At 45.9% G+C, this 14,968-nt stretch overlaps 1 protein-coding gene across 7 annotated transcripts in view; it reads right to left on the reverse strand.

The window, feature by feature from the left end:
• The window catches only part of Msra (methionine sulfoxide reductase A), a 367,510-nt gene that overhangs the window by 116,297 nt on the left and 236,245 nt on the right, over window positions 1-14,968 (reverse strand). For all 7 annotated transcript variants that reach the window (XM_008828101.3, XM_008828100.3, XM_008828104.3 and 4 more), the window contains one exon: window positions 14,717-14,821. In XM_008828101.3, coding sequence (XP_008826323.1) covers window positions 14,717-14,821 — 105 coding nt within the window. The remainder of the gene's footprint in view (window positions 1-14,716; window positions 14,822-14,968) is intronic.

The raw sequence follows: 14,968 nt of genomic DNA on the forward strand, positions 1-14,968 counted from the left end.
TGGTTTCCAGGAATCCAGGCTCTGTAATCTGAAACCCAGTATGCGAATGAGGCATTCTACCCTCTATTCTGTGATAGAACATTGTCTGTTATGCTAATAGGATGATGCTAATAAGGTATCCTACTTGCTGTACTGTGATAGGATGCTAAATCTGTTATGCTAATGAGGTATCCTACTTGCTGTGCTGTGATTGGACCACTACCCCATATAAGCTTGTGCCTTCCTGCAATAAAGCAGACCTGTGTCACTGAACCTGGTCTCCTGTGTCTGAATGCGGCTCCACTGACACAGTCTCCTCACCAGCCCTGGGGTCCGGGACCGGGCAGAAGCAGTGATGACAGGAGGCAGCACAGGACAAGCAAAAGAGCTGCCTCAGCCCAGGGCAGGCAGAAGAGTGGCCTCAGCCTAGGGTGAGCAGAGGAGCAGCCTCCACGCCCATGAGAACGAAGGAGTGGCACCCATGAGAACGGAGGAGTGGCCGCCGCTGGCAGTGACTGCATGAACCTAATAGAAGTTCATGTCTTGATCATACAAAGTTCATTGGTAGAAAGGGGCTGCTAACCCCGTCCTGCTATATGAACTCTTCAGGGGCCTAGACTTGAAGAAACACGTATTTTCAGTGTGTTGCTTCCTGTGATACTCACATTCAGAGCTCAAAGGCCAGGCAGGAGTTTAAGTCTGAAAGCAGCAAATGTCATTTCTGGCTCATTCCATCGACCAGAACTCAGTTACATGGAGACTACAAAGGAGACAGGAAACGCTATAGAGCTAAGGAGAGTTAAGTATTACTCACCCCACTTTGCTTCTCTCCTTGACTCTGTGAACTAGGACCCTCATTCCCCAGTACAAGACAGATTAGAGGTTGTAACACAGTTGGGTGTGTGACTCACATCTCTAATCCCACTTGAGAGGCTGAAGCAGGAGAATTGCTGTGAATTTGAGACCAGCCTGGTCTCAAATTCATAGCGAGTTCTAGGCTGGCCTGAGCTGCAGAATGAGACCACATCAAAATAAACCAAACCGAAACAACAACCAAGGCACAAAAGCAGCAACGTGCTGTGGTTTCCGAATGCTTTGCTACTCATCGTTATGCGGCAGAATTTTGTACACACACTTTCCTATGGGTTTTTTCAGAAATCACTTTTGAATACTGTATTGTGTTGAATACCTTGCTTGCCTCTTTCTGGCAATTTTTCTTTTAATTTCTTCATGTGGTCAAAGACATTAGTTAGTACTAAGTACTTAGCCATGCTTGCTCACACTAGAATCCATTTGGTACCGGTGCACTATTTTCTTATATATTACTCACTTCTGAATACTAACCATCTGTTTAGGATTTCTACATACCTGGTCAAGAGTAAGACTGTCCTATAATTTCAAATTCTTATGTATTCAGATCAAGATTATGCAGAATCATAAAATGAACATTTCTCTTCAACCTCTGGAAAATCGTAGAAGATAGCAATTATTTCTCCCTGAGTCACCTGGACTTTTCAAATAAGAATTCAATTTCTTCAATGGTCACAGGTCCATTTAGTTCTGTTGTGTTCTATTTTAAGGAATTTATTCTTAACATAACTATTTTTCAAATTTGTTGACATAAGGCCCAGAAGCTGTTGTCCTAGTCTGGCAGTCTCCTATGTCTGTAGTGAGATCTCACTTTTGATTCTCTATGCCAAGTATCTACCCCTCCTCATTGCTGCCCTGTTTACTGAGGTTTTATCAGTTGTGCATAAACAATGGAAGTTCTTTGCTTTCTTGATCATCTGTTGCTTGCTTTCCATGTCACTGGCTTCTGTTCTTAACTATCCTTTTTAATGTATATTTTTACTGAATTTTTGTATATTTCATACAAAACACCTGAATCATCCTTATACCTCCTCCCCTATATGTAGCCTGCCATAGCCCACTCCACCAGATTTTATGCAATCTCTCATAAATGTTAAGGCCTATTGAGTCAAATTAGTGTGCCAAGATGTCCCTCAGTGCAAGTTCATCCACTGGGGTCTTGTCAGCCTATCTAGAGCCTCTCCCTTAAAGAAGATCTACTCTCAGGGGCTGGAGAGATGGCTCAGCAGTTAAGAGCGCTGGCTGCTCTTGCAGAAAACCCAGGTTCGATTTCCAGCACTTACATGGCAGCTCACAGCTGTCTGTAACTCCAGTTCCAGGGGAATTTGACACCCTCTTCTGACCTCCTCAAGCATTCCACAGCATGGGTGCACCTACCTACATGCAGGCATAGACTCATACATATAAATTACAAATAATAAATTTTAAAAAAGATCTATTCTCCTTCACCCAGCAGTAATCAGTTGCCAATAGTTCTTTGGCTAAGGTTGGGGCCTGCTGCCCATTTTGCCAGTTCTATGCTATATTTTTGTCTGCTTGAGTTTTCCTGGGCCTTATGCATGCTGCCACCATTGCTGTAGGTTCATATGAGCAAGATGCCAGGAGCCTCTAAGACTCTGTTTCCATATGGTCATGCACCTCTGCCCTGGTTCTTACAATCTGTTATCTACCCTCACTCTCTCACTGTCTAACCCTTCCAACATGGTTTCCCCATTTAAAGTGTCCCCATTTTCTCCATTTCTCCCTTGATAATTCCTGTTAGCTATGGTCCCACCTCTCTTGAGCTCCTTCTTCCCCTATATCCCCATAGTTCCTTCTATAGCCCTCCCTTTCACCGTCCCATTTAACTACCCCTGTTTTACACACTTCTCCCTTAGTAACACCTGTCTCTTACTGTTGTGCTTACTCAGGTTCCTTCTTTCCCTTTAGCTCACTGCTTACTTTCCACTTTCCTGGTTCCTGCAGTTGCATCAGGATATATACCCTCATATAGGATTTAGTGCTAAAATCCACAAGTGAGGGAAAACATATGTTGTTTGTTTCTTTGAGTTTGTGTTAACTTCACTTAGTATAACAGTTTCTAGTTCCATCCATTTACCTGCAAATTTAATGATTTCATCTTTCTTTTCTGCTGAGTAGAACTCTGCTTTGTAAATGTACCACCTTATCATCATCGACTCGTCAGCTGAGGGACACTTAGGTTGCTTCCACTTTTTAGCTATTGTGAAAAGAGCAGCAACAAATGTAGACATACAAGTGTCTCTACAATAGGATGAGTCCTTTGGGTGTATGCCAAGGAGTGGTGTAACCAGGTCACATGGTAGGTTCATTTTTTAGTTTCTTTAGAGTTCTCCACACTGCTTTCCATAATGGTTGCATGAATTTGCAATCCCACCAGCAGCGAACGATCATATGGAATCACAAAAGACCCCAGATAGTCAAAGACATCTTCTTTTTTTTACTGGTTGAGAGTATTTTGTTGCTGGTTTTCTCCATCTTGAGATGGAGATTCTTCTCTGTTCTCACAACAATGAATTTAAAGTGAATTTGGTTGTGTAGTACTTTAATTATTTAATGAATTTAATTTCAAATGTTTTCTAATTTCCTTCCTGATTTATACGAGGTGCATTAGTTATTTTTCTTGTCAATGCAACTAAATACCTGGCAAGAAGCAACTTAGGAGAGGAAGGATTTTTTTCTGGCTCACAGTTTTAGGGGGTACAGTCCAGGGAAGGCATGGTGGCAGTGGGAACTTTCCATGACTGTCTCCTTACATCACTGTAGATCAGGAAGTAGAGATAGGACAGGAAACAGGACCAAACTATAAGCCCCAAGGTCCATCCCCTCCCCCCAATGAGCCACTTCTTGTAGCTAAACCCTACTTCCTAAAGGTTCTGCAACTCCACAAAACAGCAACACCAGCTGGGGATCAAGTATTCAAACACATGAGCCAGTGAGGGGACATTTCACATCCAAACTACAACACTAGGACTTTTAGAAGTTATTTTTTTTCCCTAGGAGAATTTTTCTAGATATTTTTCTGCTACTGATTTCTAGTAGAATTATGCAATGATAAGAGAAAACAATTGATGACATGATATTTAACCCTTTGAATCATACTGAGCCTTTTCTGGCCTGTATGTTCCATGTATGATTGTGAAGATCAGCCACTCCCAGGTACAATGCTGTGTTTCTTATGTGTCCAGGAAGTTAAGGACTCTGTGTTGGTCACCCCATCCCTATCTACAACAAGGTCCCCCAAACTCACATTCTCTAGTGTTGTGAGTTCCTCAGAACATGGGTGTCTCCTGTCTTCCTCTGGCCTGTTACGGACTCTGGGCTCCCTTCCACTTCAATTTCCTGGTAATTCTTCACAATTTGTCAGCTCTTGGACATGATATTTTCAGTATGTTATAAATATTTTATCTAACATTTAAGTTGCTTTCAGTAAGCAGGCTGAACTGAATGACCCAGCCTGTCATGACTGGAGCCTAGAAACTGCAGTTGTTGCTGATGTTACCAGCTCTGATTTCCCCCTTATCTGATTTAGGACTCTTCTGTGAAGTGTAGTAATTCTCCTGACTTCATATTTTATTGCTGAAGTGCAAATTTCTCAAATTCTAAATGATCTAACCATTACTATCTAAAACATGTGAAATTCCTCTTAAAGTTTCCAAAAGCCCAATTATCTTCATCTTGCTAATACTTAACAGGACTTATGAGGTTGTAACAGACCCCACAAGAGCTCAGAGGACTGGATCCTCTGCTGCTGTTTCCAGTCACCATGGATCACATTTCCTGCTCTGAAAGCATCACTTAATGCAGAGCCAAGTGCCTTACACCACAACACAAGGCTGGGAAGTGAGCCCTGGGGAACCAACTCCAGCTCTGTCACATAATGGTAAATGTACTAACAGGCATGTGCCAAATCTTTTGCCTCCCTGGGGCAGTCTGTCTATCTGCAGAATGGGACTAGGTTTTGCAGGTAACTTTAAGAATCAAATAGGGTTTGCATCTAAACAATGTCCAGCCCGGAAATAGCACCCATTAAGAGCCCTTCATTCAGTTTGGAGTCACCGAAACCTTACCGGAAAGGCAAAGGAAACCTGATAGATGCAAGCTTCACAGCGTTCTGTGAGAGACAGCTGAAGAGTGTGAACTGCAGGGATGCACTGCACATGTGTGATAATTCTATGCTAGGAGAAGCATGGCTGAAAGAACAATTAATAAAGAAAAATCTCAGTTAAGTTCTTTGTTTCAGTTTTCTCTGTTCCTGAAATTCTTGAAAGAACAGAGTCCCTTGTAGAATTCATAATGCTGGGTCTGGGCCGTTTTGCATTTTGTATGTGTGCAGCTGTTCCCCCACTACAAGCATGCACATCTGCTCATTAGCAATACAATATCATTTCCACTGTCTAATTATTTGCAGATGATAGATTCCTTGTACATGGTCTAAAAAAAGGATAGTCCTTCAAACATGGTGACTTATTTTAAAAAAACCACTAACTTAAAAGGGTCAGCACAATCAAGTTCAGACATTAATTTGGCAAGTTCAAATATATGAACACCAGCACTTAATTGTCTACTTGATGGGAAACAGACGGAAAATAGGATTTTTCTCCCTGCAATTAATGTTTCCCAGTAGACAGCACGGGGGTGGAGGGGTTGATGCTTCACCTGAGCAGAGGCTTAAGGCAATGTGCTGAAGACTAGAGCGGTCAATTCCACCCTGCTTCCCTAGGGACCTCCTGGTAACAAACAGCCAGAGCAATGCTTCTTAGCGAGAGTATGCGTGAGGGGGACATGCAGGTCAGAGGGGACCGACTAAAGAAGAGTCTTGTGAGGCCGCAGGAAAGATGGCTCAGGCAGTCAAGGGCTGCTGTGCAAGGGCAGGACCTGAGTTTGGATCCCTAGCAACCACATAAAAGTGCTAGTGCTGCGGAGTGGAGGCAGAGACGAGTGGATTCCACAGTTCGCTGGCCAGGCAGTATAGCCTCTCCATGAACACTGGGTTCGGAGAGACCCAGTCTCAAAAAATAAGGTAGAAGGCCAAGCACGGTGGCGCACACCTTTAATCCCAGCACTGACCAGGCAAGGCAGGCAGATTCCTGTGATAGGGCAGATAGGGCAATGCACTGGCTCATCTCTGGGCAGGGGGGGGGGTCAGGGCCAGTCTCCACTCTCCACATTAGCTGGCCCTGAGGGCTTGGAATCAACAACGGTAGAGAAGAGGAAAAACAACTCCCAGTACCAAAACAGGCACAGACCCTCCCTTTTGTCCCGATTCCCTCAATAGTTCAGCACAGCAGCTGCTTACTCAGCTCTTACACTGCGTTAAGGATTGGAATTCCACACATGGGAGGGAAAGCATCAGCTATGTGCATCCTAAGGTGGTTCCTACAGGGGGTCTGAAGATCTGCAGATTTTATATCATAGAGGTCCAAGTCCCAATCCCCATGACCTGAAGGGATGATCCCAAATCCCCAAAGCTTATTCTACATCAGATGCCGTGTTCTATGCTGCAATGTGTTTTCCCTCCTATACCCTGACACACATTCACAGGACAGGAACTGTTTCCCCAGTTGCAGAAACCAAGGCCCCTCGTTCGCCCAATGATAAAACATTTCATGTGGAGTGGACCTTCTGAAGAAGAAAGCCGACAAACAAGAAAACAGACCGATCATTCCGTTTGGGGATAAGTGTTGGGAAGGTCGGAAGGTTTGTTGGTGAGAATTACACAGGTGTGTGGGCAGGAAGTCTGATTTTAACTTGGGGAGGTACAGGAAGGCCTCTCTGAGGACAGGACCTCTTAAGTAGAGACCAAGAGAAGAAGAAAGAGCCAGGCCAATGGGCAGCTGTGGGCAGACTGGGCAGTTAATCCAGGCCCCATAGCAAGAAAGTGTTTATGTTTTTAAGGAACAGAATTAACAAGGCCACCACATCTGCAAAGCCATGAGAGGTGCCCTGGAGAGGGAAGCACCCATGGGTTAAGCTCAGGTCTCACTGGCCATTGTAAAGAGTCTGGAAATGGTCCCTAAGAGAATGGGTAGCCAGCAAGGGCCTGAAGTGACATTTTTTAATACAATGATCAATGGATCAGGAAAGGGCAGTGTTACAAGGATTAGCAGGCTTGCAGGCCATTGAGGATGGACCGCTCATTCCTGATCTACTTTGGACCCCACCTCCTGTTTGCCTGGTACCATCAGAAAGGGAAGCTTGACAAGTATGCCTCCTTAGGATCAAAATAGCATATGAAAAAGTAGAGGGTGTAGTTGCAGTTCTTAAGGATACGCTACACCCTGGTCAAAAGAATGGAATGAGTTCTACCTCTGGGTGAAGACCTGGCATTCTGATCTGCCCCAAAGATTAGAGCATTGCATACTAATTTGTCCTCCCTCAAGAACTAATCCACCTGGTCCTGTCAATCACCTGGCCAGGAGACTACCATAGGAAAGCTGATTCACCCAAAGATGTGCTAGGGAGAGGGGAGGAATAATGAGATGATGTACCGTATTTCCCAGAGGCCCCTCACCTGATGAGGCTGCACACAGAGCTCCTTCCATGCAGCACTGCCAAGCCTGCTTGTCTGAGTTCTAACTCAAAAATATAACTTTGCCATTTCTTCCTATTTCTATTTTGGATAAGCCAAAAGCCTAAGGCAGCATTCCCTGACATTCTGGGCTTTCTCACTCTGCCTCTGAATGCCCCATCACCTTTCACCACTCTGAACATAAAGGCAGCGTGGACCCTGTCTCAAAAAGGCAGGGCTTCCTTCTTGTGTCCCCTTCTCCATCCCCTTGGCAGCCGTGGAGATCTGCAGCTGGCCCGCCCAGGGCTTTCCACACTCTAATGAAACGGTTCTTGAGCTTTCTTCTGAGTCTATTTTACAGGCATGGTGGCGCATACCTTTTATCCCAGCCCTCAGGAGGCAGAAGCAGGCAGATCTCTGTGAGACTGAGGTCAGCCTGGTCCACATAGTGACTTCCAGACAGGCTGGGACTAGGGAGACCTTGTCAGAAACAAACAAAAAAATAAACGAAAAAAGAAGACTAAGAACCCATAAAAGGGAACCCTGATTTCCCCAGTTACAGTAAGAGGAGCCAGGCAGAGTCCTGAGTGTGGCCAAGGGAGAAGGGAGTAATGAGATGTGCCCACATGGTGGTACATGGCTGAGCCAGGCTCAACGCTATGCAGACAGCTTCACCAACCAGAGTCCATACCCATACCATAAATGTGATTAAAGATGTTTCAGTCATGGGAGGATTGTAATTACAGTTCTGGAAGGGTGATTGGAGTTCATCACTAGTTTATTGTTGAAGGTGTGCTAGTGAGAATACAGGTTAAACTACTGGAAGAGAAGGAACAACAGAAAAAAAAAAAAGACCTCAAACTAACCAGAAAATAGTAGTTTAAACAAGGTGGATCTTGCCTACAGCATTCAGACTTGATCCTTCTGTCCTGCAGCTCCACCATCCCTGTGGTCCATGATGGACCCCCATTGCATCCACACACCTGCTCAGGGGAGGGTGACATCCTGCCATTGAGCGCATGGAAGCCACACGGTGCTCTACTGCATGCACATACTAACGCGTGCAGAAGGAGGAGGAGGAAGTGAACATCGGAGAAGTGCCGATCCTGAAGCTTGCACCCCATTACACCCACAAACGCCCCGGTAGTCAGACCTCTAACCACACTTGGCTCTTGGAGTATAGACTTTTGAGTCTTTATTGATAGTTGCATATCCAGCAGAAACTCTAAACTATCCAAGTGGAGAAACAGATACTGGATCAGTGGCCTCTGTGGACAGGCCACTGCCCCTAAAAGGATGTCCCAGAGCTGTTCCTGGCCACTGTCTTCTGGGAAGGCTTGCAACAAATCCCACTGTTGGCTGGTATGGCTTTGAGGCTATAGGATGCACTCCATGGGCAGCCACTCCCATTTCTCAGAGGCAAGTGAGGCTCCCAGGGTTAATAAAACAGGCTTTCACTTTAGAGTGGAGTTAAATTCATAGTAGCATTTTGCTAGATTCCCCTTAAAAAGGACACTAAAGGCACAACTGTCACCGTGAGGGGCCCGTTAGCATGTTTAACCTTTGGCAGGTCCTCCTGCTCAGGGAACTTGCTCCCCTCTAGTGCTGGGGAAAGAAGACAGACCTGGGCTACAGACAGATGGGGTATAAACATCACCGTCAACATAGGGCAAACCTCTGAGGCCTCTATAACCTCTTTTTTTTTCTGTTAAGTGAGGACAGAAAGCTCTGCTTCTTAGGGTTACAGTCAGGATGAAGTGAAGTTAGAAATATCAAACACCCATCACTGAGATTGGCCGCTAAAAGGTGTTTTAAAAATGTTGACGCTTCTGGCCCTGGATGGAGGAGATGGCAGAGCTTATAATTGAGAAGTCAGACTTAGGAGCTGATTTATGAGCTGGAGCCTGCATTATTATGGTCTGCAGTCTGTGCCCCGTGTCTTCAGCAGGCCCAGGAGTAGTGAACTGCGTCACTCACAAGCACACATGCTGGGGGAAGGAGACAGATACAGGAGGCTGAAATCTGAGCCAGTTCTTTTGTTTGTTTTGCTTTGTTTTTTGAGACAGGGTCTCCCTGTAGCCCCAACTGGCCTGTAACTTGCTATGTAGACCAGGCTAGCCTCGATCTCACAGAGATTTGCCTGCCTCTGCCTCCCAAGTGCTGGGATCAAAGGCGTGCACCACCACTCCCGGCACTGGCACGTCTCAGCAGCAAACTTCAGAAGCCTGTGGCCAATGTGGAGGCTTTGTGGGATCTGGTAGACTAAGGTAAAAGAATACTTTCTTCACTAGCCAAATTTATGATGATGCTCCTGGGTCAGCTGCTTCACTTGAAGCTGAACCACTGAGTGGCAACCCTTGGGACTCACTCACAGCAACTGGGATGACAGGACTCTGGCCTCACCTCTGTATGTGTGTAGGTGTATCACAGACATGTGCATGTGGTCAGAGGTCAAAGTCAGGTGTCATCCTCAATCACTTTCCACTTAATTTTTAAAAATATTTTATTATTTTTATTTTATATCTGTGAGTGTATTACCTGTATGTATGTGAGTGCACCCGTGTCGTGCAATGCTGTGGAGGTCAGAAGAGGGCTTTGGATTCCTCCTGGAACTGGAGTTAAGGATGGTTCATAGCCGCCATGTGGGTGCTGGGAATCGAAATTGGGTCCTCTGCAAGAGCAGTCAGTGCTCTTAACCGCTGAGCCGTCTCTCTATTTTTTGATCTAGGGTCTCTCACTGAGCCTGAAGGCCACCATTTCAGCTAGACTGTCTGGCTGGTGAACTCTAGGGATACTCCTGTTCCGACTTCCCCAGCTCTGGAATGACAGGCAGGTGACACCATGCCAGACTTTTTACATGGGTACTAGCGAATTCAAACTCATGCCCTTATGCCTGCATGACACGCACCTTACTGACTGCACCATCTACTCAGCTCCTAAACTGTGTCTTGATGTGCCAGCACCTTCTATCTCTTGCCAGCTTTGTTTCCTTCAAAATGACAATCATGCCTGGGACTTTGTTCCACCCACGAGGGCAGAAAACACAAGTGTAGCTTCAGTCATTCGAAGCACAGAAGAACACACAGGATTTCCTGCTTACTCCGTGCTGTGAAGATCTGATTTAATTGAAAAGAGATTTGAAGCTTAAATTCCTGCTGCTGCTTCTATGGTAAGCCCCTGGACATTAGTAAAACCCCTACCTTTGCAGCTATCATTCTAGAGTACCTGCTTATCCCCCAAAATGCAACAAACTATAACCCCAAAACATGAGCGGCCCCTTCAGACTCTTAACAATTTTATCAAGAAGGTCCCCAAATCTTCAAACATACTAATTACAATCTGTGTCTCCGGAGTGGTATGTCTAGGGAAAAACACCAGTTTCTGGGGTCCATCCTCACAGCGAAGGCTAGACAGGCCTCAGCTTCTCCAGCTTTGTCTTTTCCCTGACAAGCAGCTCTGGTACAGGGAAGAGCGCTCGGCGGTGGCTCTAGGAATCCCCTATTCTTTTCAAAAATATTTTATTTATTATTTTTATTTTATGTGCATGAGTGCATTGCCTGCATTATGTAAGTGCATCTGTGTCATGTAATTTCCTCAGAGGTCAAAAGAGAGCATCAGATCCCTTGAAATTGGAGTTACAGACAGTTGTTAGCTGCCATATGGGTGCTGGGATTCGAACCCAGGTCCTCTGCTCTTGCCCACTGAGCCATCTCTCCAGTCCCAGGACTCCCCCCTTCTTGCTTCTGGAAGGAAACCTGAAGAGGCTATTGCTTCACAGCTCGGAGGAGCCCACGCCCATCATACTGCTGAAACCTCCACCTTCCACATGAGGAAGCCATCTCCTGTGCCTTCACCACCCTCATCTGCACCCCACCCCAGCAGCTTTCTTTGGAGGGCCATTTCATTAGCAGACATGAAGACCAGCGGCAGCTGACTTCACTCACAGCCTAGATTTCTCCTGTTACTGCCTGTCCTCCAGGAAAAGGGCTTCACATTCTGACCTTTGAAAAACCACACGTTACCACAGTCTTTGAAGCTGCAGGGGTCCCTTTTGAACTTGTGTTTCGACCTGGATTTCTCCAGGGCTCCTGCTGTCCTGTTCGGGTTATATATGGTCTTAAGCGCATTTATCTCTATTCTCACTTGATGTGCTCTGAAATCTATTTCCATATGAAAACGTATTTCCCAATATTCCAGAGGCTAGATCCTCCTGTCCAGTCAGACCATTTGGTGAAGTTGCATCACAGCATGGTGTGCCAGCAAACAGAGGAGACAGATCAAAGTCCTGGAGGCATGGCTGCCCTGCACAGCAGTCAGAAAAAGTGAGAAGAGAGTCTCACATGTTTTCAGGCCACATATCCTAATTCCTAAATGCCAGTGATGAATTCTGACTCACCAAGGAGACCTTGACATCAAGCCAGCCAGTCTTGAAGAAACACTGCTTAAGTCATGGTGGGACAATTAACCAAATGGCTTGGGCCTACGATGTATGAAGCCAAAGGAGCTTGAGTAATAGTCCCTGATCTAAGCACAGAGATTAAGCTGGATGAATGGATGGGCTAGGGTTTTTGTGGTTGCAAGTAACCCAAATTTAATAGTCTAAGAAAGAGCAAAGGGAGCGTGTGGCCCCTCTCAGAGCTTAGGAAGCCACAGGACAGATGCCAGAGTTGAAGGCTAGCTGCAGGAAGGAGGGGGGGGTCTCAGGTCCCCCAGAGTCTCCTGACGGGTCTCTCATCTCTCAATGTCTCTGTTCATCTGCCCCCTTCCCCCATGGGCAAGCCTTCCCACACTCAGAGCACCTTAGCCTTGACACCCCAGAAACAGGAGAAACCCTTTCTTTTCCTGTAGCAGCCCAGAGAATGACTCTAACCCCCTCTGCTGAGTCACATGCCCCATTCCCTGGGTCAAACAACAGCAACTGGACAAGATCCTTAAACGGCCAGACCTAAGTTATAAAGCCACCACCTAGGTCAGTGATCTGACCTGGTATCTAGACAGTTCCTGGGGTGGGGCGGTAGAGACTGACTGTTATCATGGTCTGTGCATTGAGCTATCCCCAAAGTAATTCCGTTTATAACATGGGAGGTGCGGTAAAAGGCTCCAGTCCATGCTGTTCACCTGGATGAGCACTAAGATAACTTCTGGGTTATAACTCTGGGAACACCATTCAAAACATCTCTGGAAGAACAGCATGTGAAGCTACCGCATTAGTGGATGGTGCTGTGGGCTCAATGGTGCATCTTTCCTCCTTTTATAAGTTGAAGTCTCAGCCTCGGTACTATATGTGACGGCCTTTGTAGCTTGATAAAAAGTTTCTAAAGAGGTAATTTAAGGTACAACAGGCTCACTAGGGTGGGTCTAATCCAATAGCACTGAAGTCCTAGTAAGAAGACAGACACTGATGGAAGACTATGTGAGGACACAGAGAGATGGTCATTAGCAAGTCAAGGGGCGAGGCCGCTATACCCTGACCTTGGACTTGTAGGTCAAGGAGACTCCTGAGTGGGGAAGAAATAAATGTCTGCTTTCGAAGCCACCTATTTGGTGGCACTTTGTTATAGGGCTCTAGGAAAGTGACATAGGCAGTAAACCAAGAACTCAAAGAGGTGACTGAGTGAACACAACTGTAGTGCATGTGTTGAGGAGAAATAAAGCATCTTCAAGGTCCTTTCTAAGGGGAAATTCTCTCTGAGGTTGAGGGGCAGGTACTTGCAACCTGTTCACCTAAACTTGCTGATGAAGACACGTGAAACAGGTTAGACCTTGAGAGAGGTAAAGATACTCAGCCACGTCTGAGATGCTGCTGTGCGAAGCCTCATGAGGCCCTTCAGGGACAGGAAATTATATTCACCTAGTTACAGGCTATATAGGTCCAGCCTAAGGGGACCCTGGCCTCGGGCTTCTCTGGGCTCCTGATGTAGGTCTCCCATGAAAGTGTGGGAGCTCTCAGTACTCTACCCTGATGCTTAGCTTTGGCAGGCACATGGCTGAATGTCTGCCCTCTCTGTTGGGAGACTTAGCAGCATGAACTCCTGGCCAGAGCACTCTGTTATATTATAATAAGCACCAGCCCACCTCCTGTCCACATCGTCTGGATGGCCTTCCCCTTGTGTTACACAGCCCTGTGGTCCAAACTATGGTGATCCTGCACCTTCTGGTCACAGGGCTCTTGTCCTCGCAGTCCTTGACCTACCCTCATACACCAGGCCTCTCCCACCATGAACCCACCACCATGCAAAACCAGATGCTGCCATGACAACTCTGCCAGATCTTAGCCTTCATCAACTGGTGGATATGCCTGATCCTACCCCAGCTCTGTCTGCTGTTCTTGGCCTTCACATCGACCTTTGCTCTTTGCAAATGATCCTGACAGTGGATGGTCTGGGGGTTAGGGGGCCAGCAGTTAGGACCTACCAATCTGCTCTGCTGGGGTCATATTGAGATTCGATCACAAGCACAAACATATCTGGGCAGGACATCCCAATCGTTAAAAGATCATCAATACAGCAAACCTGTGATGGACAATCGCAAAGGGAAAACAGTTTCCTTAAGCAGACTGAGGCTGAATGAAAGCATCCATCACAGAGTCCTTTCCATTTCAGAAGCTTCACAGTCTCAGATCATGGTATTGATAAAGCCACGCTGGCAAGGCTGTTAGGATGGAGTGGGGAACTTGACTCACTATTGCATATTACGATATTGGCCAACGTGGGACTTTCTGCTTACACAGATATTCAACTAAAGTTTCTGACCACCATTGTTTATAGTCCAGAGATACTAATATCCTCATGTAACAAATTCTAAGGTAACAATGAAATATTTAAATGGCCCAAGCATTGTGGACTATGGAACACTACACTTTATCATGTTTTTCTTTCTTTTTTCCCCTGTAATCACCTATAGACATTTCTTAAAAAGCAAACCTGATAACGTCAAAAGATGAGAAAGGCTGAACTCAGAAAAATAAAGGAACCATAAATCAGGAAAACTTTGGAGTGGCTGGAAAGACACTTTAATTTTGGAGACAAAAGACTGCATTAAGCAAGAATAATGCAATAATCAAAGGTGAATGGATCTCCATTGTCTGGAGTCTTTCTCTGTGGGAATTTTCCCATCGCTGACAGCTGTAAGGGGGGAGGGGCACCAACGGTGGCTGTGCCTTTATTCTCTCACCCCTCTCCTCCCCGGTGCCCCCCTTTCTCCGTCAATAAATGTCTGCAGTCATATTCTTGAGCTCCTGTGTGATTTCAAGGTTCATCTCTTCCATGCAGCTGAAACACTAATTATCCCAGCTGTAATTAGTAAGATAATTAAATACTGGCTCACTCATCACTCTACCTTGGGTCGGGTCGTGATTCTCCCAGAAGACCCTGAGCAGTTCCTCAAAGCTGATGTGTGCTGGCTGGTACACAACCCGGACGACTTCTGCATGCCCAGTTTTTCCTGGAGAGAAACAGAACATACAACCCAATTTTACTGATAACATCAATTCACTGCAAGTTACTGGTGCTCAGTAAAAGGACCCAGCAGATAGAGGCCGAGCTCTTCCCTCTGATGGAAGGGCACAAGTGTAACTGAACTTCAGCTGAT

Source organism: Nannospalax galili, unplaced genomic scaffold (assembly GCF_000622305.1).
Source record: "Nannospalax galili isolate Female #2095 unplaced genomic scaffold, S.galili_v1.0 scaffold612, whole genome shotgun sequence".
In the NCBI taxonomy this organism is placed as follows: domain Eukaryota; kingdom Metazoa; phylum Chordata; class Mammalia; order Rodentia; family Spalacidae; genus Nannospalax; species Nannospalax galili.